Genomic DNA, 27,878 nt, shown 5'->3' on the forward strand with positions numbered 1-27,878 from the left:
ATCCATATAAATGCATCTCATTTGCTCCTTATTGCTATCACTGTCATCTTATATGTTTTTCTGATGCTTAAATGTGGAGGCAGCTGTGTACCAGATAACATATAGATGGATAAAAATAACACGTGTTTATTCATATTACCAATGGGCAGGGTATCCAAGGTCGGTCATTAAAATTGTTTACCCCGAATAAGATCGTAACTAGACTGTGGCAGAGTTAGGTGGTACCAATTAACGTGGGATTATGTTTTATTGTGACTAGAAGGACACTAGTGTGGAGTGTCTTCAGCCACAGTGATGTGCTATATATAGTGATTTACTGATTCAAATCAATTAAAATGTGGTCTAACAGTAGCACAAGTAGGGAAATCTCCAAACCATCTAAGCAGCCCCAGTTACTAAACTAAAGTCATAAACATTATAACATTCATAGAGGTAGGATTTATCAATATGTCTACTGACTGAATTAGTTTTAGCTACAAATAGACTCACAGAGGTGGAGTTAGTGTTTACATCATTAAGTAAAAGTAGTGATACGAAAATGATGAGTAAAGTATTATCAGTCAAATGTACTCCAAGTATCAAAAGTCAACATTCATTCATGCTCTGGCAGTGTTATTTTATTATATAAGACTGGACCATTACTACTGATGCATGTAAACATTACTTTAATGTTGGAGCTGCTTGAGGTGGAGCTGATTTCAAACGCTTTATATATAGTTTGAGGTTGTTAAATCTATAACACATTTTATATACTGATCACACACTTTGCAAAGTAACTAGTAACTAGAACTGCCAAATAAATGTAGCGGAGTACAAAGAACAATATAAGAGTAGAAGCATAAAAGGAAAACACTCAAATAACATCAGAACTGTACTTAAGTACATCCTACCACTGAAACAAAGTGTAAATTGAATTAAACATTATAAAGAAACATTATTATTATTATTATTATCATTATTATTATTAAAATCAATGTTGGTCTCTTAACTTACTTGTGTACTTAAAAAGACACATCTCCGTGGAGTCGTAACGTGTTGAAGCGAAAAGGGAAGCAGCGGACGGGGACTTATCTCGTGTTGGATCCTGTGTCTGTCACCTTTGATCTGCTGCGCCCTCCCCGCCCTGCCCCCTGGCGGCGAGGCGGCGCACTGCCGTGTACCGTAACCGCCTACCTGACCACGCTGACCAGTGGATGACCTCACCAAAAAACAGACAGGAAAAAAAAAAACAAGACAAACTTTAACTTTAAAAACGAACATATTTTAATAAAACCGGAAGCAGTTGTATTTAATTGACGCGGGGACAGATTTATTGATTGGCTCGCAAACGGTGAGTGAAACCCGGTGTCTGTCACCTGACCACGTTTGCGTGCACTGTCCGCCGGGATAAAGTAGTCCAAACACCTCAGGTTGTACTCAAAAGTGTAGTTACAGACAATAATAGTAATGTCGGTGCCATGTTAACTAGGTATGACTAGTTTACACCTGCTTACTCTGGGCTGTGTCTTTACACGCTAGCTGGCTGCTAGTTGTCCGCACAGATGCTAAGCTGCAGGTGTGCTTTGATCACAGCGACGCTCTGACTCCAGATCAATACGTTTTGGCCCTATCAATAATTTTTTAGTTTTGATCAAGTGGAAAAACCTTCAGTTATTAAAAAGAAAATTCAAAAGGACAGTAATTGTAGAAGATTGTAAGGTAACACAAGTTATGTACATAATTATTCAAAATATACTTCATTAGTACACACTATGCAGAATTTCAGAATAAAATACATGATATAATTGGATTATTATTATTAATGCATGTGTTAATAACTGAAATGTTGAAGCTGGTAAAGGCTAATTTTAATTACTTTGCTCCCATGGATCAATAGTCTTAATCTATAATAATATTTCATCATTTGAAACCTGTGATCCTATTTCATAATTTTATTAGTTGATTTATATTCTGTATTGTTAATCTGAATCTACACAGTCAGTAAAGTTATAAAGTACATGAAAGTAAAAGGTCTCTCTCTGGTCCTGGTCCAGTGGATGGGGAGATGTGGTGCTACCAGAAACCGGGGTTTGAAGTCCTCCTCCTTGCTGAGCTGCAGAGGCAACAACAGTGCAGCCAGTTCTGTGACACTCTGCTCAAGACCGAAGGTACTCAGAGAAATAGCCAAATTACACCGACATTACACGCCTGCCTTTAGAGCGTGTTCTTTAGCTGTCTCTTATAGATACGTTATATAGACAATGTGTAAGTTCTACACATTTTCACATCCTCATATTCTAGTTTCATGTAGTCCTGCAAGCCTTTATCATTATCAACATCTGTCCTCCCCTCCAGGTGTGTCAGTGCCAGCACACAGTTGTATCCTCTCAGCCATCAGCCCGGACATCTCCTCCGCCCTGTCCTCCACGCCGCCGCCCCCTGCAGGACAGAGCCGTCTCCTGGAGTTTCGGGCTCTCGGCGCCCGCACGCTGCTCCGCATGGTCAGACTGCTGTACTCTGGAGAGATGGCAGGTGAGGGGGAGGAGGAGAAGCAAGAGGCGATTTCTGCTGCAGCCAGGCTGGGCATCCACGGGCTCGTCGAGGTCACAAGAAGAGACTCTAAACGCAGACACGAGGAAGAAGGCCAGCACGCAGAGGTAGGAGTGCAGACGGAGCCACTGATGCAGGAGGAAAATGAGGGGAGACGAGGGCGGTGGAGGAGAGAAGTGAGGGATGGGAACACCTTTCTGTGGAAAGAGACGCTGTCAGATGGTGAAAGAGACACATGGACTCAGACAGAAGAGCTGGAAGCAGACACAGCTCCTCCTCCTCACCCAGCAGCCTCCTATGAGACCATCGATATAGCTGCTCTCCAGAGTTTAGGACAGACACACCCCAATCTTCTTCCCCCTCAAATTCCCTATGTTCCCATATCACTCGTCTACCCACTAGATGAAAACCAAACACACCAGCCTTCCTCTGCTCTCGTGGCACCACTGTACACCTCCGCCTCCCCGTCCCACCTTCCTTTCCCCAGCCAAGCAACCCCGAGTGCTGCTGACCCTCCGAGCTGCTGGGCTGGCCCTCAAAGAGCAGCAGCTGAAGAATGTGAGGACGAGCAGTTGGAGCAGTTTCAAGGCAACATCCCGGGATACATCAACTACTTCCTGAACCCGAACAAGGAGGAGGACTCCCGCAGGGGGCGACCGAGGAGGAGGCAGGGAGCAGGAGTGGGAGGTGCCAGGAGAGCGGGGACGGGTGAGAGAAGAGCCAGGAGACCACCAGCAAAAGCAGGAGGGAGGGGGAGAGGAGGGTTAACGCAGAGAGTGGATGTGCAGGAGGTGGGGGTGAGCAGGCTGCAGAAGTTGTTCCTGCAGAGGGGGGGGATGAGGGCGTCCAGGACGGGTCAGGGTGGAGGAGCTGCAGGCAGGAAGTTGTACCTGAGGACCAGAGAGCTTCTGAAGCAAACCAAGAGCTGTCAGAGGAGGAGAGGGCGCAGCAAAGTGTGGGAGTTCAGCCTGAGTGGAGACGTGCCGCCGTTCTATCAGGAAGGAGCAGGTAACAAGCAGCGTGGACGGAGGAGCACGGCGCCGCAGTTTAACCAGGTGAGAGTGCCGCTGTGTATCGCCGTCCTATTTGTGACATAATCGAAACATGACACCGAAGGATGGAGAAGGCTGTTTTTTAAATTTAAATACAAAAACAACGTCCAATCTATGAACTCATCAGCTTCAACATTTTACATCTTGAAATAGTGTGTTTTATTTTGAAACAGGATATGGAAAAATCTGAAAATCTGTTTGGTTTTATTGATTAAAACAATTAGCTTTTTTCTGATAAATGATTTCTTGTTTTCTGAAAGTAAACATCGCAAGAAGAAAGAAAATATGAAGAATAACTTCCACACCTTTCAGACAATATTTTCTGACCTAATCAAGTCTGATATTATAAAATGAGAAGTTTCCTTTTTTTATGATTTAATGTACTTCTGCACGTTGTCTTGTATTGTAACTAATTAACTTCTCTTCCCACAGGATGGTCCCCCTGGCAGGGCTCAGAAGGCGAGAACCAAACCAACAACATCAGTCTCCTTTTCCTCCCCTCCCATGCAGGTCTACAACATTCATACCTTACCTGCCTCCAGCCCCTCCCTCAAGCCTTCTCCGTCACCCGCCCTGCTGTCACCTGCAGCCTCCTACGCGTCACGTGAATCGTCTTTCCTCCACACAGCCTCCGTCCCTCCTCCGGCACCCCCACCTCACGAGGAACAGCCTGAACACTTCGACCGTCTGCTGGAGGAAGTGATGATGGGTCTCGACATTTTACCGAACAACAGCGACGGTGCTCGACATTCTCAGCTTCCACTTTCATCCAGCAGCAGCAGTCGCACCTATGGCAATACTTTGGGCCAAAACAAACAACAAAGCCGTAACTCGGGCCTCCTGGAAGCAGGCCCGGGTTTCCACGGGTCCACACAGGTTGTTGCCGTCAGAGGTGGCGGTTCCAGCTCCGCAAACAGCGAGGTTCCCATTCTGCAGCAGCAAGGAGAGGGAGAGCTGAATGAAATGCTGGAGCACTTCCTCATGTCCTTTGAGCAGCACGTCGACAGCTCTGCTTCCAGGGACGAGGTGGAGATGGGTGGTCAGAGCCGGCCTGAGGCTCCAGTCAGAAGTTCCCAAAAACTGCAACAGAGCGATGGAGCCAAAACACCGGCGACACAGCCACGCAAGGCTTCTGCTCACAACGCCGCTCCCCCCGAACATAACGAGGGAACACCGTCAGTCAGCAAACGACGAAAGAAGCAAAGAAAAAAGGAATATCTGTTCTCGTTGGAGAAGAAGAGGGTGAGGGTGAAGAAGCCAGTGTCATCAAGTAACGCAAAGACCAAAATCGTTCATGACCGAGGAGACAAGCAGCTACAGCAGATTCCTGTGGTGAAACTGGAGAGGAGTGGCCTGCTGCCAGTCAAAGTTGCTCTGCAGGGACACAGCTGTCAGAGTCTGGACCTCAAGGTGACAAACATTTCTAAACTCCTCTCCACAAACGATGTTGTCAGCTGTCAGTCTGATAACGGATATTAATATGAGGGTGAAATTGTTTGTGAAGAATGCGAAAGAAAATGAGTCGCTTCATTTGTTTTCTCTCTGTGTGTTTATATTTTCCAGAGTGTTGCAAAAGCAAAGACCAGTTCATCATCAGTGAAATGTCCACATGACAGCTTATCCGGCAATAACCAGCGAGCCTCGTGGAGCACAAAGACGTACCCAATCAGGAGCCGGTGTAGGGAAGCAAGTATGGTGAGCATGACTTCTTTTATTTTAGATTGAAGACGAATAGATGAATGTGCCTTCCAAACATCTGTTCTTTAAAGAAAGAGGCACCGTGTTTTTATGTTATTGTTTTTATCCACACTAGTAACAAGACTCAAGGGATGATTGGTGGATTGATCGGTCCACAGCTTTGGTCAAGACTTAAATATACTATAATAACTATTGGACTGTCATGAATCTTTGTACAGACATTCATAATGAATTCTAATGGCTTACTCTAAGTACTACAAGAAAGCGCAATATTCTGAAAATATTTCCATTACCAACATCATACTTGAAAGAAATGCAAACTGCAATTACTATACATTTTTATATCATCTTTGTTGTTCGAAGACGTTTACACTCATTTGCAGGCACCTTTGCACCAAATGAAGTAAACTTTTAAAAATGGAATTTCTTCTTATTTTAAGTGTATATGAAGGGTTAGTTAAAATTCATATGAAAAAATTTTAATAAAATAATTAAAAAATATATCTTGCAGACCATATTATATTTAGAATATTATATAAATGTTTTTGAGACCTGTGCTCTAGCACCTCCAGCAGGACAAAGTCTGTACTCATCCTCAAAAAATATCTCAACATCTACAGGATGGATGGGCAGAAAACATTCTAGAGACATTCACGGTTCCCAGATGATGAATAATAATCACTGTTGCTTTCTTTTAAGTTTTCATCTAGCGCCATCCTGAGGTCAAAATGTTACTTTGTCCAAATACCTGCAAAACTACTGACATTCCCATCAGCCTCAGCTGTACTTTGTGCGTGTTTATTGCTAATTAGAGATAAAGTAGGAAAGTAGCATGTTAGCCTTGTATGTTAGCGAGACTGTATTTGTATCTGTCTCTATAATCTAATCAGGTTCATTTGTTTCACAGGACAGTACGCCCTTTCTTGAAGAGCCCTTTTTACCCAAACCACCACCAGGCCGCAAGCGAGGCAGGCCCAAGAAAAATGGCCAACTTCCTAGTTTATCTAATGGGGAGAGCTCAACACCACCCATTCAGCCGCAGCCTGTGGATGAACAACTGGAGAAAAATCAAGAGAAACGTGAAGAAGAATTTACTGTCCAGCCACAGGAAGAAGCAGAGGGACCTACAAGGAGGGGAGAGAAGAGGGGAGCAGAGTCCAAGGGGGAGACAAGTGATGATGCCACTGTGGCCAAGAAGGTTTGCTCGGAGACAACGCCACAGCCGACCTCTGAAACCTGCACACCAATCTCCGTGCAGTTTGAACCAGCAGCCACAGAGATAGAGGACGTAATCGATGTGGAGACTGTTTCACTGACAGGAGATTGTTTACAAAGTGAAGAACAAGAAGAAAAACTTGTGTTTAGTGTAATCAGACCCGGAGAAGCCGAGGAAAGATTGATGGATGAAGACGCGGAGAGCAGCGGTGATGAGATAATCGATGTGGATGGAGATGTGGAAAAGGATTCAGAGAAGGAGCGACACCAGAGCGGAACAGAACCCACTCTGTGTTGCCTCACTGAAGAGAAGCCTTCTGTTTCACCTCCTTCACATTCAGCTGAAGAGGTTGTTCTGGGGTCGGCAGGAAGCTGGGAAGAGGACGAGAACGAGGACATTGATGTGATTGGAGGTTCCAGTCCCGTCCCCGATCCGGTGATCATCAGCTGGACAGAGTCTTCGGAAGGCGAGGAAGAGGAAGGAGACGAGGAGGTTGACGTTATTGGAGGAAAGACAGACTACACCCCGTCAGTGGTCTTGGCTGCAATCAGTAAAAGTGAGCTTGTCAACGGGAAGTATCAGACTGAGGTGCGCTTACATTAGCGTCTGTCGTGTCCAGTCCAACAGACAGTTTTCTTTAGTACTCGTATGCTTCAGTTGTGTTATATTTGTCACATTTACCAGAAAACAATCCTGAATTTGTTTAATTGAGCTGTAAGTTAAACGGCAGGTAGAGAAATCATCATAAATGTCTTGTGTTTTTATTGTCTTCACCTCCATGTGCAAACACACTGGCAATCATGTGAGGGGTTTTTGTTTTCCTATTCCAGCAATGTTTAGGGAAAGAAGGAGCTGTCAGCAACCTGTTAGCTGTTTGTTTTAATTGAAAAACAAAAGAAAAGATGTGTATCATAATGCATAAAGTTGAGTATACAGACATAACAATTGTCAAACTGACAAACGTGACTGGGATTGTTCATTTCTTTGTACTTTATAGATATTTAGCCATTGATTTTATGTAAAGAGTTATAATGTTGTTACTGCTAAGTTCAGTAATTTGTGATTTTTATGCAGATATGTTCAGGAAAGTTTGTTTTAACTGTCAAGTGTTGAAAACAACACTTAACAAACAGTTTAGAAAAACTACAACAAAAAAAAATCAGGTTTATGTGTCAAAGGAATCAAGAGTGTTTTATTAGTTGTAAATGGGACTATGACTGTATTAGTTGTAAATATGGTTGATCATTTCTGCCACAGTTTGTAAATGTTCCAGGAAATCTCTTGTCTTCCTTGTTTTACTGTCTAGTTATGTTTAACAATGTTCCTCGTGGCACTTTTTGAGTCCAGGACTCTCTATTGAGTTCTACAATAAAAAACAATCCTCTCTACTTCCTCTGTCGCATCAGCTCTGTTCTGTCTCCACATGCACGTCACTGATAATGAGGCTCATCATCAGGATGAAGAGTTCAGTTTCTTCCTCACCTCATGTTTGGGATTTGAAATAGTGTTCCAGTGATACAGGGTTTTCATTGATGCTGATATTTAAAGAGCAGGGTCACGATACATAATGGCAATATCAGAACAAAGAAAAGTTATGTATAATTCCACTATTTCATGCACATTGCAATCTAATATACACGATTATCTCAACCAGTAACCTGTTGTTTTATCAATCAGTGAAACAAAAATACACTGGGTTATGCTGTAGAGTTTATTATTCTTTACATTATAACATCATATATATTTAACATTAACCAGTAACTATTTTAGATTAGATGTGATGTCATTTAGGAGAATTTAAAAAGAAGGCGATATTGACGGAATATATAGGCCAACGTTTACAGCAGGATGCATGAGTTACAGTACACTAACATCATTCCACAGCAGCCACACTGGCAGGGCTGCCTGCAGATGTGTCTGCAGAAATGTTGTTTATTTGCAAGATAATTGGCCTCATAAATCAGCTGACTGATTAAGAGGTTTCTCACCAGATTGAAACAAAACATACAAATAGACTGGATCTAAATGACTAACGCTCGACCCATACAGCAGCATGTCTGTTATTATATATTATATATATCGGTTGTTATTAAAATACCAAACATGTGGAAGTATCTCCAGTAATATTGGACAGTTTTAGTGTCTCCATATTTCTGCTGTGTAATCCTGAAATTATTTGTCAGTATTTCCAGCATTTTTTTATGCTGTATATTGTCAAAATGGAAAAATATGTTTCTTTATTTGCTTGTGTTAATTTATCTATATTTATTTAATATATATAGCATTTTCCCCAAATGTTACCTGTTTAGTACAAGTGATAAAGGTATGTTGATTTTTTATGTTTAGTCTGTTGTCTTTATTGCGTTAGTGAAAATACAGAATAACTTAAAGATGAATAACTTATTCCTCTCATATCCTGTCCTTATTCCTCACCTTCCTCCACTGTACTCTGCCTAATGAAGCACCTTAAATTAGATTGGTAGGTATACTTTTAAATGCAGATAAGCATGTTGCTACATTTTCAGGCTTGAACAACAGCGGAGTACCGCTTAACCACTGTTTCATTTCAGAGAGAGGGGCCCCACCAGTCACCATGAAATCACATACACACAATAAAACAAGAATGCATGAGGTGAAAATGAATTTATTAGTTATCAACCTGTGGATCAACCTCCTACACACAACAACAAAACACATCTGAGCTGCACCACAGCGCAGTCATCGAGGAGGGTGAGTGCAGCTGGGGAGGCCTTTCCTGCTTAATGGCGCCATGTTGGAGCTTCATCTCCCCTCTGTTTGGTCGCTCACCCACCTCAGGTGAGAGTACAGTACAGGTGTGTGTTTGTGTGTGAGTGTGTAGGGACCTCTAAACCAAATACAAAAGACACTGTGCAAGTGTCAGCGTGTGTGTGTGTGTGTGTGGAGTGTGTGTTTCCCTGTGCTTTAACAGTGCGATATTGTCTCTTATCACACTCTGGCAGCGGCTGTAAATCAGTAGGTGTGCTGAGTCGGGTTGGGGCGGCTGTTGCGGCTCAAGTCAAGAGGAAGGAAAGGGTTGAAGAAAGAAAGAAGGAGGAGAGGGTAAAGAGAGAGGGGAGGTTTTGAGGGGAGCTGCTGTCTCAGTCTCAGCCCGTCCTCCTCTTAGTGCTGGATGCGCCTGATGGACTGGATCTGGGGAGTCTGACAGTGGGATCCCCAGTTCCTCCAGTGCTGGTAGTCTCCACTGTGTCTCTCACACTCCATGATGTACTGCTGGCCTCTGTAGCCAGGGTGCTGGTAGCACACAAAGCTGTGGGTGGACAGAGACGACAGTGAGGGTTAATGGGTTTATTTTAGGAGCTTTAAGTGTGTGTTATTAGTGTTCACACACGTCATTTCAACAAACTTACGCGCCGCACTGCACGTGCATGGAGCCAACTTCAGGCATCATCCAGCCCATGGCCTGCAGAGAGGGGTAGTCGTCACAGACCTCCACGCTGCGGCCCATGAAGTTCTCCCTCTCAAAGATCATCATACGACTGCTCTGGTGGGACTGTTAGGGGAGAGAGAGAGAGAGAGAGAGAGAGAGAGAGAGAGAGAGAGAGAGAGAGAGAGAGAGAGAGAGAGAGACCGTTGGGTTTTTGGATTCCTCAGGTAACTGATGATTGCCACCTGAAGAGACAGGATGTAACTCACGGCGCAGTAGATGGGACGCAGAGACATGAAGCGCTCCACATGGTAAGAGAGGGAACCGCTGTAGGCATCCCAGTGAGGGTACTCTCCTCTCTCCAGGATGAACTGCTGGCCCTGGAAGTCGTGGTGCTCAAAACCCACCCAGCTGTTCAGAAAGAGAGAGAGAAAGAACTGTTCACTTCACCATCCATCTGAATCTCATTTGATAAAATATTGTGAAGACAGTTTCTTTCAGAGGGCCGGAGCCCCTTAGGTTTATATACTGGTCTCATTTTTGTCTTGTTGAGGGAAACTTTTTTTTTAAACTTACGCTCCGCTCTCCACCCTGATGGAACGGATGTTGTCCAGTCCGCACTCCTCGATATTGCAGCACTCAGAGGTGAACTCCAGGCACTTGCCCTGGAAATGCTCCTGTTCGAACACGGTCACCTGGGGAGACGAAAGGAGTTTAGTTGGCGACGAGTTTACTTATATAGTTTCTTCGCCTTTACATCTCAAGCAGACATGCACAGATTGTATAAAGCCATCTCACATCCACCTTATCTAGTTTTGAATCATGTAATGTGTGTACAACTGATGATAACAAATGTGTTTACCTTGAAGAAAGGAGCCATGCCCATTCCTGAGTTGACCAGCGGCTGCATCATTGGGGACCTTGTAGTTCTGTACATCTTTACTCCTGAGGGGGCAAATGAGGACAGAGAGAAGGAGATGAAGTAAAAGGCAAGAAGGTGTGGAGGAAACAGTGGGAGACTCCTTAAAGTATTAATGATTCAATAATGAAACATCTTAGACTACTTTGGCTTGTTTTCTCAGTATAAAACATGACGGTGTTCAATTTCTAGTAACACCACAAATCATTTAGACTTCAACTCATCTCAGAAATCTGAACTAAAACATCTGGAGGAGGTCTGGCTGAACGCAGTTAATTAACTTTTTTTTTAAAAGGTGAAAGATGAAATACAATTCTGGTAACAATTAACATTGTCATACAGGTGTTTTTAGAAAGTGCTTTTGGTTTTCAGTTTCTGTGTGCAGCAGCTTGAGAGCGACTGTCTGTCTGACCCTGAGCTGTGTTGAAAGCAGAGATGCAGCCTTACCTAGATTGGCACTTTATTAGAAGAGCTTTGGAGTGGTACGCGCCTACCGCCTGCCTCGCGTAGAGCTTTGGGAGAACCTGGCGCTTCAGTTTTATACCGACGGTCGGGGTGCGCGCCTGCTGGTGCGCGTCCACGGCTCTGACTTGTTACCGTTCAAACCACCCATTTGGCACATCGGCGAACACCGGCAGCAAGGCGCGCTCCCGGATTCGCCGCGCGGCCGCTGGATGCTGTTGTCCGGCTCCAGCGGCCAGCTCAGCAGATCCCATAGTCTGTGCTGGTGCTCTGAAACAAAGGCGCTCCGGTATGTTCGGACCCCGGTCAGCAGTCCAGCGCGTGCCCCGGCACAAAGGGCCGGGATCGGGGTGGAGAATGTGGGGATTAACGGCGGAGCAGAGAGGCACCGCGGGGGCACACAGAAGGAGAGAACTGGTCGGGTGTGTATGGATGTAAGAGAGCTATAAGTTTCATTTTAGTCCTGCGTACACAATGGCAACTCATTGTCACCAAACGCTCTTGCGCGCGCACCTTCGAGGGTGCAGGTACACCTGCGCACATGCAAAGCAAAATCAATGGTTTCCAAAGTCCTGGAAAGAAACACCCGAAAACAATTGTTCACTCAATGCATCAATTTCTCTTCTGTTACAACACAGTGTAAACATTTATTCTGTTATAAATAAAAAAAAATCTGACATACAGATGCTGATATCAAAGATGGCTCTGTGGTCTTGTGCCTCTGTGTGGGGCTCTTCCAGCTGAAATGTTTGGGAACCTCAGACCTTAAGTGAGGAAGCATTTCTTTCAGATTTATGTATCACACATGAATGTTACTCCTTGACAAACATGTAGCCTGGAACATTTATATAGTAAAGTATAGTATAAAGTATATTTAACTTTTGCCTCCAGAGGTTAGAAGACACACATCCACAATAAAACAATTCATGTCACTGTATGCAGTCCGTTTAAATCCTGGTTCATATTTTGAATAAGTGGGTTGTTATGGTGACAGGAGAATAGAGTATCTGAAATATTAGAATCAATTACTAAGCTTTAGGGTACATTATTTACATCTAAAAGTTGATGTGAGGTGTGAACATCAACTTGTATGTATTAGCTCTATCACTAACTTCAGTTTGCTCTCCAGCCTCTCTGTCAGTCCTCCTCTGCGTCGGACCACCCCCTCTGTCCGTCCCTCTCTGATGATGTGGAGTTTCTTTTGTCCCGCGCCTCTGACCTCAGCAGGTTTGTTTCTCTGCTTATAATCCCTCTCCTATGGGCGCCAGCGTATAAAAGGGAGAGGCGCACTCCGAGCCACACACACTCTGAGTGAGGCTCGGCGTAGGCATTGCACACACAGACAGGTAAGGTACACACGCACATGCACATATTGCACGCCTGCAGGTGTGTGGAGTTACAAGACAGGAGGAAGAGATACAAAATATACACATTATTCTACACTTTCCTCTATCTCTAATACAACCTTTAATTTATATAATACCTTTACACCATCAAAACAGGTTGAATTACTCATACATCAACATTTTTTTCCCCTCCAGTAATCATGTCCAGTGGAGATAAGTCCAAGACTTCTTCCCAGACCGATGGGAAGGCTGCCCAGGGCAAGAAGTCTGAGATGGGAATGATGTCCTACAAGGTGGGTTGCTCTCACATGGGACCAGTAGCGGTTCTTGTTTATGCCACACTGAGATGTATTTAATTTATCATTACTGTTGGTGTACTGACTCATCTGTGTGCATCTACAGATGTACGTGTTCGACCAGGAGAACTTCCAGGGTCGCATGATCGAGATCAGCAATGAGTGCATGAATGTGTGTGAGATGGGCATGGACCGCGTGCGCTCCCTGCGCGTTGAGTGTGGACCGTAAGTCTCCATAAAAGATGCATTTTCACATTTAAAGCACTTGTTTTTGCGTGGATAACTCACAATTTTTTTTCCCTCCGCAGCTTCGTTGGCTTTGAGCAGATGAACTTCTGTGGTGAGATGTACATCCTGGAGAAGGGAGAGTATCCTCGCTGGGACTCTTGGAGCAACTGCCAGAGGAACGACTACCTGCTGTCCTTCAGGCCTGTCAGAATGGTAAAAAAAAACAAACACTTGGTTTTAAACTCTCACATTTCCTCTTTTGCTTTAGACCCCATCCTAAACTAGTGTTTTTTCTCTCTTCCAGGACCCCGAGAAGCACAAGATCTGCCTGTATGAGGTTGGAGAGTTCAAGGGCCGCAAGATGGAGATCATGGACGATGACGTTCCTAGCCTGTTCTCCTATGGCTTCACCGACAGAGTGGGCAGCATCATGGTCAGCTGTGGAACGTGAGTGTCTGTTGCAGCTCGAACATCAAACTCAAATGACATAAAAACCTCAGAAAGTCAACCCTATACTGACATGTTTCGTCTTTTATCTCCAGCTGGGTGGGATACCAGTTCCCTGGATACCGTGGCAGCCAGTACGTGCTGGAGAAGGGCGAGTACAGGCACTTCAACGAGTATGGTGCCCGCCATCCTCAGTTCCAGTCCGTGAGGCGTATCCGTGACATGCAGTGGCACCAACAGGGCTGCTACACCATGGCCAGCAAGTGAGGCTCAGGGAAGGAGAGAAAGAGAAAGAGCGGAAGTGAGGGAGAGGGGCGGAGGAAGAGGGAAAGGGGGAGAGATGTCTGAGGCCTTACCTCAGTAACTTAATCGGTCTATGATCTAATACAGTGAGGGGAAGGGTGAGGATTTAGATCTACCCCTGATTGGAGACAACACCTCAGTGGAAGGACCAGCTGGACCCACTCCATTCCTCTCTGTCTCTACGTTTCTCTTTCTCCCCTATGGGCTGAGTTTTGCTTTCCCCCCCTTTCTCCCTTTTTTTAGTCCCTCACTTCATTCCCCTCCACAGTCCTCTAAAACACCAAGAGAACACAAAACCTCTGGTTGTTTTACACACTCAATTCCTGGCTCAGGGTATGATGCACCATGGGAAACTGAGTCCCTAGAGCCCCCTGTCCCCTGACGTCTTGCCCCTGTGCTTTGCACTCCCTCTCTGCTGTACAGAATCCTGGCCAAGTTTTCAATAAAAAGGAAAATCTTGATTTCAAAGTTGTTGTTGTTAAAACTTATTATTGAAAAATCACCTGAAAATGTTAATGGACAAAAGTGGAAAATAAAAGAACAAGATGAATTAAAAATGTGAGATGAATCAATTTCATTGATCAATCACTGCTTTTCTGAAGCTTGGTATTTTAGATGCCAGCTGGACACAAAATATGATATCATGCTTGACATAAAACATTTCAGGAAATACTGTGAACAAGTTTGTTATATGAATAATGTTCATAGTTTTGAATAAGTGAACAAACACTGTTTCATAGTCAGCTGCAAAATATTTCCAACTCATACAATGCTTAAAAAAAGCCTAAAAAGCAATGTATAGAAAAAGAGAACAACAGGGAGCTTCAGACCCCTGATGCTGATCATGTGATATTGTGACATACTGGATAACAACAGGACACACATACAGCTCTGCAAATGTTCAGCCTTACCTCTATTCTGAATTAAAAATGAGACCATAAGCAGGTGACATATTACAGTAAAACATGACCAAAAACCTGCTGTTATTGACATACAGTCAATTAATTGAAATGAGAGTGTAAGAGTAAAAGTAATTGATTAGTGACCTGATAAGTAATTTTTCATGCTATTTGTAAATTGACTTTATTTTAAGAATATTGCTAAATAAAAGAAATACAACAAATACATATAAAATATATTTTTTAGAAAATGTATAGAATAATAACTACATTTAAATCTGAACCGTTTGTTTCTTTATTCAAACTTCTTGCTTAGAAATTTGTTTGAAGATGAGAGTGAACTCTTAATTCAGAGGTCAATATGATGTTTATTCATGCCGCCAGACTTGTTTAAAGCAGTTGGTCCTCTTAATATTTTCCTACACACTATGTTTACTTCAGGACTGGCAGTGTGTGTTCTCTATGAATCTCCATTTAAGCCATGAATCCTCTCTCTGCCCAGTCATGACTCATTTTACTGTGAATATACACGTATAAACTCCAGATTTATCCTCCTTTGGCCTTATTGGAATAATAAGCCCATTCATCTTATTATTGCACATATTTTAATTTAAAAAAAAGATTTTTACAGTTTTACAAACAAGATTTTACACTCATAGGACAAACGTTGATTATATAAAAATACATCTAAAAACAGTCATAAATGTTGTCTATAAGCTTCTGATATGTTTTACAGCTGTTCAAATACTTTATCTTTGTGTTGCACCTCAGTTCACATGTGGATGTCAGTTGCAGGCTGGATGCTATTTGTCTATACAAAGCTTGTTTTTATTTAATATAAAAATACAATTTTGGTTAAGGGCTCTTAAGAGCAGAAGAATAATGTTCACTACAATGTAGTGTGTTAACTAATCCAGCAGTTGCATAATGTCTGTGCGTCCATCTGACATGTGGGCAGCTGGACCGGTCAGCGAGACATCATTCGCACAAACTCTGAAAAGACAAGAGAGAAGGATGAGAGGGAAGAATATAAGGATGAAAGTGGTTTCCATAAAGGCGAAGAGACTTTCCTCTCACCCTCAAAGTCCACCAGACCGTCTCCGTTGAGGTCGACATCTCGGAGGATCTCGTTGATCTCTCTGTTGGTCACTTGTTCCCCCATCAGTTTCTTCATGGCCTCACGCAGCTCAGTTAAACTGATCTGACCGTCACCGTTAGAGTCAAACTGGACAGAGAGAGAGAGAGAGAGAGAGAGAGAGAGAGAGAGAGAGAGAAACACGTCTTAATTTAAATTTAAAGTCCTCCTCCACTCATATATGTATGTATGTAAAACAGGTCTGGAGGGGATCTTTAATCATATCGTGAATATACTGTGACATTTTGGGCAATGCACTAGTTTTCTGTACTGTCACTGGATGGCATTAAAGTAAGTATTTTCAAATCCTTAATATTAAATTATGTTGTGCCATGTTTGTCTGGCACGAGGTCACACCCACCCCCGACACATAAATGCTTTATCAAACAGCAACAACACAATGAAGCTCCAACACAAACAAAAGGAGGAAAGTTACATTTATTGAACTAATATTATCAGGAACAAAAACTGCATTTTCTCATTAGTTTCTGCTGTACACATGAAAATAGAGAGGTCAGATTGTTTTGCTCTCTGACTAAATCTTGTAAACCTGGATCTTGATCGCTTTGCCAGTATCAGATAACTTATATGATTTATTGTTTTTGGAGCTTTTGGTTTGTGAAATGTTATAAGTAATATCCGATTGGCACTCTTTCATTATCTCCCACCTGTTAAGTACCAATATGTTCATCCTGACCTCTTTGAATGCATCTCGTAGTTCTTTGACTCCGATCATGTCTGCTGTCTCTGCCAGCATCTTGGGTCCCATCAGCTCCACAAAGTCCTCAAAGTCCACTTTACCTCCACCTACAACACACAAATTATAGTTTAACAGATTTTATTCTTTTATTTCTTTTGCTTTTGCTTTTATTTGACAGTTGGTTGACAGTTATATATACATTATGCACCTGTTATGTTATACATTATGCACCTTCACCATCAGACTACCAGCGTGACCCAGTTTATTCTATTCCATTCTGCTCTATTCTAGTTCAACCTATTGTCCTGTATAAATCAAGCTTTCAATCGGGAAGCTAACAGGTGTGTTGCTTTAGCAAAGATATTCTTAAAACTTGTTACCACAACCGAGTAGACGGCAGAGGACCCAAAGAAAAACAAAATCCTAAAACATTTAGAGCCTAATGCCCCTTTGTGATTCAGTAATTATCTAGGATCACTTGGGGATATCAACTAAATGGAAGTTTTAGTCATTTAATTATCCCCTTTTTGTGGGCAAAACTATTTGAAATGTAAATAATACACGTGGTGTTCATATTATACTGTTTTCATGTTAAAATAGTCATTAATGAAGGATCAATATAACAGGTGACATCTTTTGAACCGTAGTGTATTGTTTTCTATTCCTGTGTATGTTCTGCTCTGTTCTCTCAATTGTTCCAGGCGGTTGTTCTACTCACAGATCTGCTGGCTCAGTTCGATGAGCTCCATCTCTGTTGGCATGTATCCCATGGTCCTCATGCACTCCCCCAGGTCTTTATGACTGATGTAGCCTTTTTTGTTCCTGTCAAACTCCACAAACGCCTCACGGAGTTCTGATAGAAACAAACAAACAAAACACGTTAATATTTGTGAGTCAGCCTTCATGTACACATGCTGTGAATTCACTCTTCACTCACCTTCAATCTCCTCTGGTCTCAGCTCTCTGTCCTGTTGGAAGAAGCAGAAACAGACATGAGCTTCTCATTTCATACAGTGCTAAACCTCTCACAACTCACAAACACTCATAATGAAAATATTTATAGAGCTTGTTTGGCATTGTACAGAAATATAAACAGTTGGATTTGAAGTAATTATTGCAGCAACACCCAGACAACCACTGAACAGGGAAGAAATGATACACAAACACAAACATTGAGAAGCAATGAGAGAAATGATTAATGGAGCTTGGCTTCATGTTGCTCAAATGCGGGGATGCTTTGAAATGTTATTTTGCTATTTGAAATGTCCATTTATTTGAAACTGTTTCATATTGAGGGTTGCATACTTCAGTCAAGTTGTTCGGTAAGCTGACAACCCCAGTGCATCTCGAAAATTAAAAACTGTCTAAATCTATATGGATTAAATTGTATACTGCATTATATTGTATATGGTAATTCAAGCACCACAAAGGGTAACCAGATTATTGGTGGCAACACACATCTGGAGATTATGAGATTTGGGAGGTTTAGTTGGTACAGAGACCCTAGAACACATGTCCACTCTATACACACATAAATACATATAGATCTCGCTCATAGCACTCAAGCTCGCCCGCAAGTCCGCCTGTACAAAAGCACACACATAATGGAAGTGGATCGGTATCTTAGAGCTTCAGAGAGAATCAGTTATGATAAATACTATGAAATCATTTTATTTACTTTGGCTGCCTTCTGCCTCAATTTTCACCCAACAAACTAAATGCCTCAGGTTCAAACTCAATTACAATATGAGAAATCCTCTAGACTGACAACAAGGGACTTTACAATGAGGCACACTGACAAAATAACTGGAATTCATTATGGTAAATTTAATATAAATACAGAAAGAGAGGTGTGATTTGCAAGATTTGAAAATTCCCATTATTCCCATCATGCACAAAAATGATACAGTGTCTGTAGGAGAACGTACAAGCATATTAACCTGCTATGAGCCCATAATGGACCTACTATTTCTTTCAGTGAACCTGGAGCCTTCAGGGGCCATTTCTGGACCCCAGGGGTTAGTCGCCCACTCTGCCTGGTCGTAAATCCAGCCTTGACCTGCATATCACTCTGTGCCACACATGTTTTAGAAGTAAGCTCCACAGAGCCAGTCAATAATTTTCCATGGAACCGAATAATCGACCCTTCTGAGCATGTGCGGTGCCAGCCAGCAGATTTGATCGTCTGACCTGGACCAGTGATGGGATGATACAGCTGGTGTGGTGGAGAGCAGTAAGGTCAGCCGTGATGATGTAAGGGATGAAAATGAATGGACACAAGCGGAAAAAGTCGCACCGGGGTTGTGTGAGGGTTTGTGTTCTGTTGTTACATACGAGTGTCTGTGAAAAGCCCTGTTTAAGGAAAACCCAGGCTGGGCCCACGATGTTGTGCAGCACGTTGCAGTTCTTCACCATTGCACCGCAGGGACTGTTGAATGGCTCATCCTCCGCGTCCTCATTCTCCTCTCCCTCCGGCTGCGGATCCTGCTGGCCCACTGCCCTCACCTTACCCCTGAGGGGCCCATCCACTACCCCCTTAGAGACCAGACCAGGCCGTTATTCCCTCTTCAAATCATATCTTTCATGGATCCAGGTTATGACCCATAGTTTTCTAGTCACACAAACACTAGGTAGAGTGTGGCTGTAAGCCTGCATTACATATGGCTATTTTAAGGCAGTCCACTCACATCAGCTATTATCCTTACTGTTAAAGACCATCTTGAGCGCAAATTTGCAACTACCATGAAAGAAATTTTTTTAATTAGATGTTTTAAAACAACCAGTGCTGCAATTTCATCATATTTCACTGTTTCCGGCATTTAGAAAAATCTACAATTATTAAAACTATTATACAGGGATTACAGTAATTAAGACAAAATGCAAAGAAAGCTCCAAAAGCTAGAACGTGTACCTCCATGTCCAAAGCTGCTGAGATGTTTTATAATCAATCACAGAACTTATAAATTGACACTGATGTAAAATAGTGTCATTTTAGCAAGTGCAAGTGAAAAGCATCATGCTCCAGTAAAACACAGTCTGACAAAGATGAGACATCTCTTACCTTCTTCATTTTTTCTTTCATGGATGCTTTGGTGCAGTTACCCATTGCTCGACCTCCCCAGTTTTCCTCCAGCTGCCCAAAATCTTTCCTTCCTCTCTTTTAGAAACTTCTCTCTGATTTTATTTGTTTGATTTTATCTCTTCTTCCCCTTTTTTTCCCGCTGCCCTCCTTTCTTCAGAGGTTCAGCTCAGGCTCGAGCTCTTAAGTCAGAGAAAACCTCTCTGAGTGTCCCATGCTGGTCATCAGTCATCTCATCCGATACCACAGAGATAAAAACCAACAGCTCTAATCCATGCATGAGCAATCCTGAATGACTCCACCCATCTCTATATGATCCAAAGTCGAGCCAAGTCACCAAACAAAGCAGCACAAAAACCAAACTAACCCAACCAACTCTGCTGAGAGCAGCAGCATCACACCGATGCTTTTAACCTCCCCTCCACACACACACACACACACACTAACACCATCACTCTCTTTCCCATCCAGTTGCTCTCATTCCTCCCTCTCCCTCGCTCTCTCGTTCAAATGTTGCATTCAAATGACTTCATCGACAGTATGAAGAGGGAGAATTAAGAGGAAGTAAACAGAGAGGCATTAATCCCTTCCACTTGAGATTAAAGGGGAAGACGGGGTAATGAAAAGAAAAAATAGAAAGGGAAAAGAGATGGAAAACAAGGAACTAAAATAGGGAGAAACTGACCTCAACATGAGTACTGTGTAGCTAACGTAGTTTAAATCCTAAAATAAAAAGATTAAACTGAAATGAAAATAAAAACATTGGGGTGTCAGTCAAATCTGAACCAGAACTGAAATTATATTTCTAAAGTTCCTGCAGCAGCTTTATCCTTTTAGTGAAAATTTACACTTTGCCGAAGATAGATAAAATGAATAAAATAACAATAGAGAATAAAAACTATTACACATCATATTAACCAAAACCACAATTTCCTGTGTATCTGCTGCAGATGTTTTGTCTTTTTTTTCTAAACCTTATAGGATGCAGTATAAAGTTGTATATGTACAACAAAATGGTAAATGTACAGTATGAAACTGGTATACGTCAGTTTTACCCACAAAACAAGAATCCTTGTGTAAACAAAATATAATTATGAAATGTGCACTAATCTAAATCACAAAACATATAAAAATAGAAGTGTATGCTAAAGTTAATATGATGCAAAAGACTTATGTCCATGCAGTCATAAATCTAGTTACAAAACATAGAATAAAAGACCAGAGGGGAAAGATAATCTCACAAGTTCCTAATTATTACTATCAACTCGGAGCTCATGTGCTCATAACTCAGCTGTCAAACACATCTTAGTCTAGGCGATCCTGTCCCACTTGGCAGGATGTAGCTGCTCGAGGTGCAAGGTGGTTTGAGCTCGCTGAACTTGACCTCTTTCATCCCAGAACTGGTTTGGGCAAGCTGTTTTAAAATGATGACAACATTTAAAATCACAAGTCTAGGTTATAAGTGCAGTGCTAAGTGGTCAGCTGAGCTTGTACAAAGCATCTGTCAACAAATCTCTCCAAAAGCAGATTTGACATGCTGCTTACTACAGTGCATCCATATGGACAGCACAGCTTCTGTGTGTGTGTGTGTGTGTGTGTGTGTGTGTGTGTGTGTGTGTGTGTGTGTGTGTGTGTGTGTGTGTATGTGTGTGTCTGTGTGTGTGTCTGTGTGTGTGTCTGTGTGTGCGCACCAGGAAGTAAATTTTACCCATTAGATCTCCAATTTTACCTTTGAATGTCTCCAAAATGGAAACACATTCTCTGCACATTATATATAAGAATGTACACAGTATGAATACAATATAGAAACATTAAGACAAGTAAAGCTAAATTGGCTGGATAGTATTATTGCTATTGATTTCATCTGTGAGAAACAGACTCAAATGAAGACAAAAGCATAAGCAGAAATGTTATTCTACTGGAACTGTATTAAAAAACATTCATAAGGCAGATTATTGGTGAAATTAAAATTGTTTCCTCTACTAGGTGAGCTACCAGGACAGCCCAGACCTGATGAATGTCTAAATAATTATTATCTGACTCACTTTATTCACTCGCTCAATGCTTTTACAGACCTCCCAACATATCTGTTTATTGCTGCCAATAAAAGCTTTGCATGCTCACACAGGTGCTTTCACTTATTCTGTCTGATTAGAGGTTGTTGCTGGTTGACGGGGAAGTCCACAAACTAACTTAAATAGGGATAGATGTACTTTGTCCCACTTTAACAGGTGCAACAAAGCTAAGAGAAGAGGGATAGAGATATCAGTCAAGCCCAGTCAATGCATCATAGTCCTGAGAAGAAGTCTAATGAGGAAACATAAGTAAAACAAACACCAGTGCGGGTTTTTTTTAAATAATTATGTGAAGGTGTAATTTCGTACAATAACTACAGTATTAAGCTTTTCACATTATTTCTATGTCGAAGAACCTTCTCAGGATGAAACATAATGATCAATTGTTGCAATAATCAGCAGTCGCCACTAGAGGCCACTTTAGGAGAGGTCTATTAACTAGTTTTATCTGACAGCTGCTGCAGTGAAGACTTCAGACAGTAATGATACCAACTGCTATTTTTAGCTCAACTCCCAGGCAGATTGAGCCGTCATTGAATGATTTGCAGCTTAAGAGTGAACACTGTAAATTAATCTTTTCCCCCGAAAGAGTTCTTAAGTAGAAACAAACTATTTGGACTTAAAAACTCTCATTGTTATCTAGCCTGCATGCAGACAGACATGAGTGCTGTTGGTGGATATAATAAGATTACAGTATCATTCTAATAATCTGATCCTCAAGTGAGAGATCAACATTAAATTTGCTTTCAGCCTGCTGCAACCTATTGTACTGCAAGTGACAGTGACCAGCCAATAAGTCGGTTATCTGTCAATAAAAGAACACCACAGAAGCAGAGATAAAATAAGTACAAGGACAGTGGACTAATGCAAACACTGATCACACATTTTAGTGTCAAAGAGATCCTATTAAGTTATTGTTTTCACATCAAACTCATCCAGAAAAGTCAGACTTTTCAGACAAACTCGCAAGCAAATTGACCACAAAAGTGTGTGTTATTATTTATTGTGTGTGAAACAGAAATCCTGCCTAATTTAATGGACTTCCCCACATTTGAATTTAAAATGTGACATCTGAAGTATAAAGTAACACATGAGGTCAGACCAGAAACGCCTGAAAACCTACACTTGTTTTCACCTGAGGGTTTGTGGGTATGTGGGTTGATAAGTTTTAAATGCTGTCTTTGTAGAATAATTAACTCATGTACGTCCTTAAACCTCTAAGACCAAAATTTTTTTACTTCAAATAAAATGACTCCATCCATCAATCAATCCAACTCATTATATACACCACAAACCTATTTACTTTTAGCAGAAATCCAATTAATGAAATCTTTCCAAATAAGCTCCATACAACACAACTTTATTCATCAAATTGAAATTGTCTTTCAGTGAGTTCCTTCACGATTCACCTTTGATGTTTGTGTGTTCAGTAAAACTGTCACGGCCGGCTGCACGAACAAGACACCACCAATAACATTAAGCCTGATTAATTACCAGACTGACTCTCTGTTACTGGTTTCAATTAATTACACAGATGAGATGCTATTGGTCTGTGTGTGAGAGTGTGTTTGCATGCACACACACTCTTATTTATGTTACTGGGTTTCTGTTTTGATTACTTTTCAATTGCCAGTCTCGAGGTATCAGCATTGAATGACTGACACACTATCAGTTAATTTTAGCTCCACACACACTTGTGAGACTAACCATGCATTGTGTGCTGTACGTGCGTGAGATGGGCAGTACTCAGGTAATGTGACTCTGTTCTTTGTTTTTGAACTCAGTGTACCCTTGTGCCTCTGTCACGAACCTGTGTGTGTGTGTGTGTGTGTGTGTGTGTGTGTGTGTGTGTGTGTGTGTGTGTGTGTGTGCGCGTGTGTGTGTGTGCACAGGTAAACTAGACATATCATGTACTGATGTGGTGTCAGATATAGATCAACTGGTGTCCAGTAACGAGGGCTGTCAATCAGAGAAAGACTAGAAGAGACAGAATAGAGGGAGCATGGATGGAGAGAAGGAGGCAGATTGAAGAAGAAGGATTCAAATATTTAAGTATAAGAAGAATAAATACAGCAATATAAAAATATACTCCATTACAGCAGGGGCAGATCTAGAGGGCTGGCATGCGGTAGCACCGCAAAAAAAAATCCTATGAGAGCCACAGTATCTGTCACAAAAATGTACACCCTAGTTTGGTGTCAAATGTTGTCAAAGCAAACACATTAATTTTGATTATTTTTTAAAATAATATGTTAAAAAACGGAAATTAACACATCATTTAATGATCATAAAACAGTTTTCATTGCATTATCCTATGTTATGTTATGTTATGTTATGACTATTAACAGTAGTGAAGCATAAACATGTAAGAAGTTGGTCATGATTGAGTGCATTTTAACTACATTATATAATACTGGGTAATTTCCTCAGTAGAAATGTATTTAATATGGTGCTCATGTGTTTTGAATTTAGAATATTTTTCTTGACAGTAAACAGTAAAGCTGACAAATAAATATAATGGAGTAAAGAATAAAGTAGCATAGGATGGAGAGATCCATAAAAAAGCTTTCTTAATTTCCTAAATAGAATCATGTTATTTGATACTAATTATAAGTAACACATGCACTATCACACACACTGGCTAATTTCCAGTTCAAATTAACCTAAATTCAGTGTCAAGATATATAAAGGACAAAGTGTGCAATAATAATTAAATAATCAATTCATATATAACAGCTTTAAACTGAGTTGTTCTTTCTCTGTAATTAGTGCAAAATCACATTATTCTTGGAATCATTCTATGAAATGAATTGAGTTCAGTGAGCTCAGCAGACAACATTCACCACAGCATATAAAGAAAAGAACAAACCAGAAACAAAACAGTGGATCAAATGTTTACCCTCCTAGGGTCAAATTGCCTCATTGTACTTCCTTTAAAACAGTTAAAACAGTGTCGCCTCCCAAAGAAGGGAGCTACTGGGTGAGAATGATTATGATCTGTAAATGTGTTCCTGGTTTGGCTATGATGTAATGTGTGTAACTGCGCTTGTTTATGAAATATCCCTTTAAGAAGATGATGAGTTTGTGCTGTTCAAGCTCCGTCTGTTTGATCTCAGATCAGTATGTGGGGGCTGAGGGTCTCTGGGAATACCACATGCTCGCTGTGTCTTTGCCTGTTATACACCAGTTTCCTCCTAAAATGCACCAGTTGTCAAAGTGAGGTTCAGGGACCCCGAGGAACCCTACGGTGAAACGAGGAAAAGATAAATCTTCTCTCCCACTCACTCAACCGTTCTCTCTTATTTTGGATCACTTGCATCATTACTGACATCACTTTTTTTTTCTTTCTGTCTTGAAATCCTGTTTCTAACCTCAGCCACACTCATCATCACCCTCCTTCAGAGTTTGCTGACGCGATCAGGTGGACTGGAAAAAAAAAAAACAGAGTGACTCATGAGCCATGCTGAAGTCCGCAGCAGGAAGCCAGTGGAGCTTTTACTGTGGCGTAATCTCTTTTGATTTTATTTTCATACACACAGAGAAACCCACCACTTTCTCACACACAATGATCCACATGTCTGACCCCAGGATGACAGATGCTGTAATGGTGTAGCCTACCGTGCCGTGTCCTGTATCACTGCTTACCATGTGAGTGATGTGATACTGAGCAGAGATACGGTGTTCATCAGATCTCTGGCTGACTATGGCCGTATCTGTTACGGATTATAATGTTTCCCAAAGTAAAGGAGTTTAAATCCTCTCAAACACACGCTATCTCCATCCTTAGCTTTAGCCCTCGTGCTTTGCTGCTTCCGCCATTTCCAGAGGGATTTGGGGGGTTAAATGAGAAGGCATAAGGGTTAGCATTTGTGTGGCTGCAGTGAACGCAGCTTTATGGCCTGTTTTGCCATGTGACACCAAGGAGGTCAGGGGTGCAGGAGAGGTGGCTATTTACAAAAAACCTGGAGCACAACCAGGCTTTAAATTTCAATTGGAGGCTTAGAGTTACAATCAAGCTGCTGACGAGACATTCAATCAGCCGGAGAGCTTGATGAGTGGCACATGAAACACACACACAAAAGTGTCAGACACACACATTTTCCACATTTTATATTTCACATTTCACACACACTGCAGCAGATGACTCCTACCTGTCCAAACACAGAGTCCACTATGGGCAGCAGGTCGACAGCCTCCACTTCTTCTTTCTCCCTCTCTCTCCTTTGTGGCCCCTCCATCATCTCCTCCAGCGTCTCCTCCAGCGAATGACTGTCCTCAGAGGCCGCAGCTGACGCCTGCAGGGTCTGAGCGGATTTCTGTTGGCGAACGGGCTGAGGTGTAGCTGTCTGACTGTCTCCAGCACCCCCTCCACTCTCATTGGTTCGCTTCTTCTGCTTCTCCAGCTTCTTCTTGATGGAGGCTTGCACCTGAGAAGGGGGAGAGCAGAGTCGATGAAGACCTGAGTCCAGATCTGTGTAACCTCAAGACTAACGCACACACCTGTAGTGTACATAGATGCAAAATATGGTGGCCAATAGTTCAAATGTCTTGATCAATACTGTCTTTGTCTACTTATATTTTTATTATTTTTTTAATTTATTATCTTTTATTGTGAAGCAATCTGATCTAGAAAGGTGCTATATAAATATACTTTACTTACTTTATTTACATATAATAATGCAATAAACATTAACATTGGTTAAGCTTGGTACAGTATGATAAGGTAATTATGGCTTGGCCTAAGATATAGGAGAGTTTTTTCAACCAATAAAGGAACATTTACAGTAATTTCTGAAAACAATCACAAGTTACTATTTCTTGTGGAACACAATCACAAATTCATGCAAATTAAATTAATATTAATGTGTCTACATGAAAGAGAATTTGTTTGTAAAGAGAGGACTGCTTGGCAGAGAAAGTTACACACAAAATTAAATTTTTCACACACAGTAAATTTATATATATGTATATAGATTCACATACCTGTTTTGCACTCCTCTCCTGTGGTGTGCTCATCGCTCCAGCACCGCCTCCTCCGGCGGACGGCTCTCGAATGAGCATGAACATCTCGGTGTCACAGGCTCACAGACACTCTCTCTCTCTCTCTCACTCGCCCTCCCCCTCCCTCACTCTCTCTCTTGCCTCTTCCCTGCTTTCCTCTCTTCTGCGGCAGCTCTTGATTTTTTTTATTTTATGTGCTAAAATAACCCACAAAGTTACCTACAGATATATGTATGTCTGTATATATATATATATATATATATATATATATATATATGTGTGTGTGTGTGTGTGTGTGTGTGTGTGTGTATGTATATATATATATTTCAGTTTCCCTCAAAAGGTGCTTAATAATTCAAGCCAAGTCCTTTGTTCCAGGGGAAAAAAAAGGCTGAATGAATGAAGGTTTTTCCAGGAAAAATAATAACTCGAATGTTCTTATGTTCCTCTTACATCCTCCTTTCTGTCCTTGTATTTCCTCCAGTTGTTTTCCTCAGTGTTGCGCCGTGCTTCTGTCCATATCTCTCTCTTGGTGCATGCAGGTGAGGAGGTTTTTATCATCAGCTGTTGTCTTGGCTCTGGGATTGAGTTCCTGCACCTCTGCCCTCACTCGCTATCTCTTGGTCCTTTACGTGACACTTTATACCTCCTGAACTTTACCTCTCTCACGTTATCTACCTGTAACACATCGACCTATCTCTCTCCTTCTCTTCCTCCCCTTCTTCCACCTTTTCCCATTCATCACAGGTAAACACTCTCCTCCTGTTGCCTGGGCGCTTTGTCACAGCTACCCTTCCTGTAATCAGTGTGTGTATATATATATATGTATTTATATATATTTATATATATATATTTATATATAATATGCTTTTCAGTCAAAATATTGTGTTTTCCTGTCGTGTATTTCTGGCATATTTCACTCATCTTTTTCTTATTGTCTTTATCTTTCCTCTCATCCTTGCGAATTTCTTGTAATCATCATTTCCCTCTGACAGTAATCCTCATTGCTCTCCATGCTTCTCCTTTTCCCTGTCTCTCTCAGTCTATCTGCCCTCAATCCCCCTGTCATATTCGGAGCCTTTGTTGT

The 27,878-nt window shown here is 41.7% G+C and overlaps 4 protein-coding genes across 6 annotated transcripts; 2 read left to right on the forward strand and 2 right to left on the reverse strand.

Moving 5' to 3' along the window:
- The first annotated feature begins 1,972 nt into the window (after positions 1-1,972).
- LOC127375108 (uncharacterized) lies at positions 1,973-7,828 on the forward strand. The gene is made up of 5 exons (XM_051420944.1): positions 1,973-2,147; positions 2,335-3,584; positions 4,014-4,991; positions 5,145-5,276; positions 6,187-7,828. Exons 1-5 carry the CDS (start codon positions 2,045-2,047, stop codon positions 7,096-7,098), a joined length of 3,375 nt encoding a protein of 1,124 aa, XP_051276904.1. The 5' UTR covers positions 1,973-2,044; the 3' UTR covers positions 7,099-7,828.
- A 1,295-nt stretch (positions 7,829-9,123) lies between these two features.
- Positions 9,124-11,357, reverse strand: cryba1l1 (crystallin, beta A1, like 1). Its single transcript, XM_051420776.1, has 6 exons — positions 11,268-11,357; positions 10,764-10,846; positions 10,478-10,596; positions 10,171-10,312; positions 9,885-10,027; positions 9,124-9,784 (listed from the first exon to the last, which is right to left on the reverse strand). The coding sequence occupies exons 2-6, from the start codon at positions 10,836-10,838 to the stop codon at positions 9,637-9,639; spliced, it is 627 nt and encodes a 208-aa protein (XP_051276736.1). The 5' UTR covers positions 10,839-10,846; positions 11,268-11,357; the 3' UTR covers positions 9,124-9,636.
- Positions 11,358-12,544: 1,187 nt separating this feature from the next.
- Positions 12,545-14,370, forward strand: crybb1l1 (crystallin, beta B1, like 1). Its single transcript, XM_051420775.1, has 6 exons — positions 12,545-12,628; positions 12,824-12,921; positions 13,031-13,149; positions 13,233-13,365; positions 13,457-13,599; positions 13,695-14,370. Exons 2-6 carry the CDS (start codon positions 12,829-12,831, stop codon positions 13,864-13,866), a joined length of 660 nt encoding a protein of 219 aa, XP_051276735.1. The 5' UTR covers positions 12,545-12,628; positions 12,824-12,828; the 3' UTR covers positions 13,867-14,370.
- Positions 14,371-15,395: 1,025 nt separating this feature from the next.
- cabp2b (calcium binding protein 2b) lies at positions 15,396-27,378 on the reverse strand. 3 transcript variants are annotated; one of them, XM_051420923.1, is made up of 7 exons: positions 26,774-27,378; positions 25,942-26,217; positions 17,574-17,604; positions 17,355-17,489; positions 16,634-16,743; positions 15,879-16,026; positions 15,396-15,794 (listed from the first exon to the last, which is right to left on the reverse strand). In XM_051420923.1, the coding sequence occupies exons 1-7, from the start codon at positions 26,855-26,857 to the stop codon at positions 15,769-15,771; spliced, it is 810 nt and encodes a 269-aa protein (XP_051276883.1). In that variant the 5' UTR covers positions 26,858-27,378; the 3' UTR covers positions 15,396-15,768. The 3 variants fall into 3 exon arrangements, with proteins under 3 accessions (XP_051276883.1, XP_051276884.1, XP_051276885.1); XM_051420924.1 differs by lacking the exons at positions 25,942-26,217; positions 26,774-27,378 and adding exons at positions 18,971-19,171; positions 19,698-22,209; XM_051420925.1 differs by lacking the exons at positions 25,942-26,217; positions 26,774-27,378 and adding an exon at positions 19,698-22,181.
- Between the last annotated feature and the right edge of the window lie 500 nt (positions 27,379-27,878).

The sequence above is a fragment of the Dicentrarchus labrax genome, unplaced genomic scaffold, assembly GCF_905237075.1.
Source record: "Dicentrarchus labrax unplaced genomic scaffold, dlabrax2021, whole genome shotgun sequence".
In the NCBI taxonomy this organism is placed as follows: domain Eukaryota; kingdom Metazoa; phylum Chordata; class Actinopteri; family Moronidae; genus Dicentrarchus; species Dicentrarchus labrax.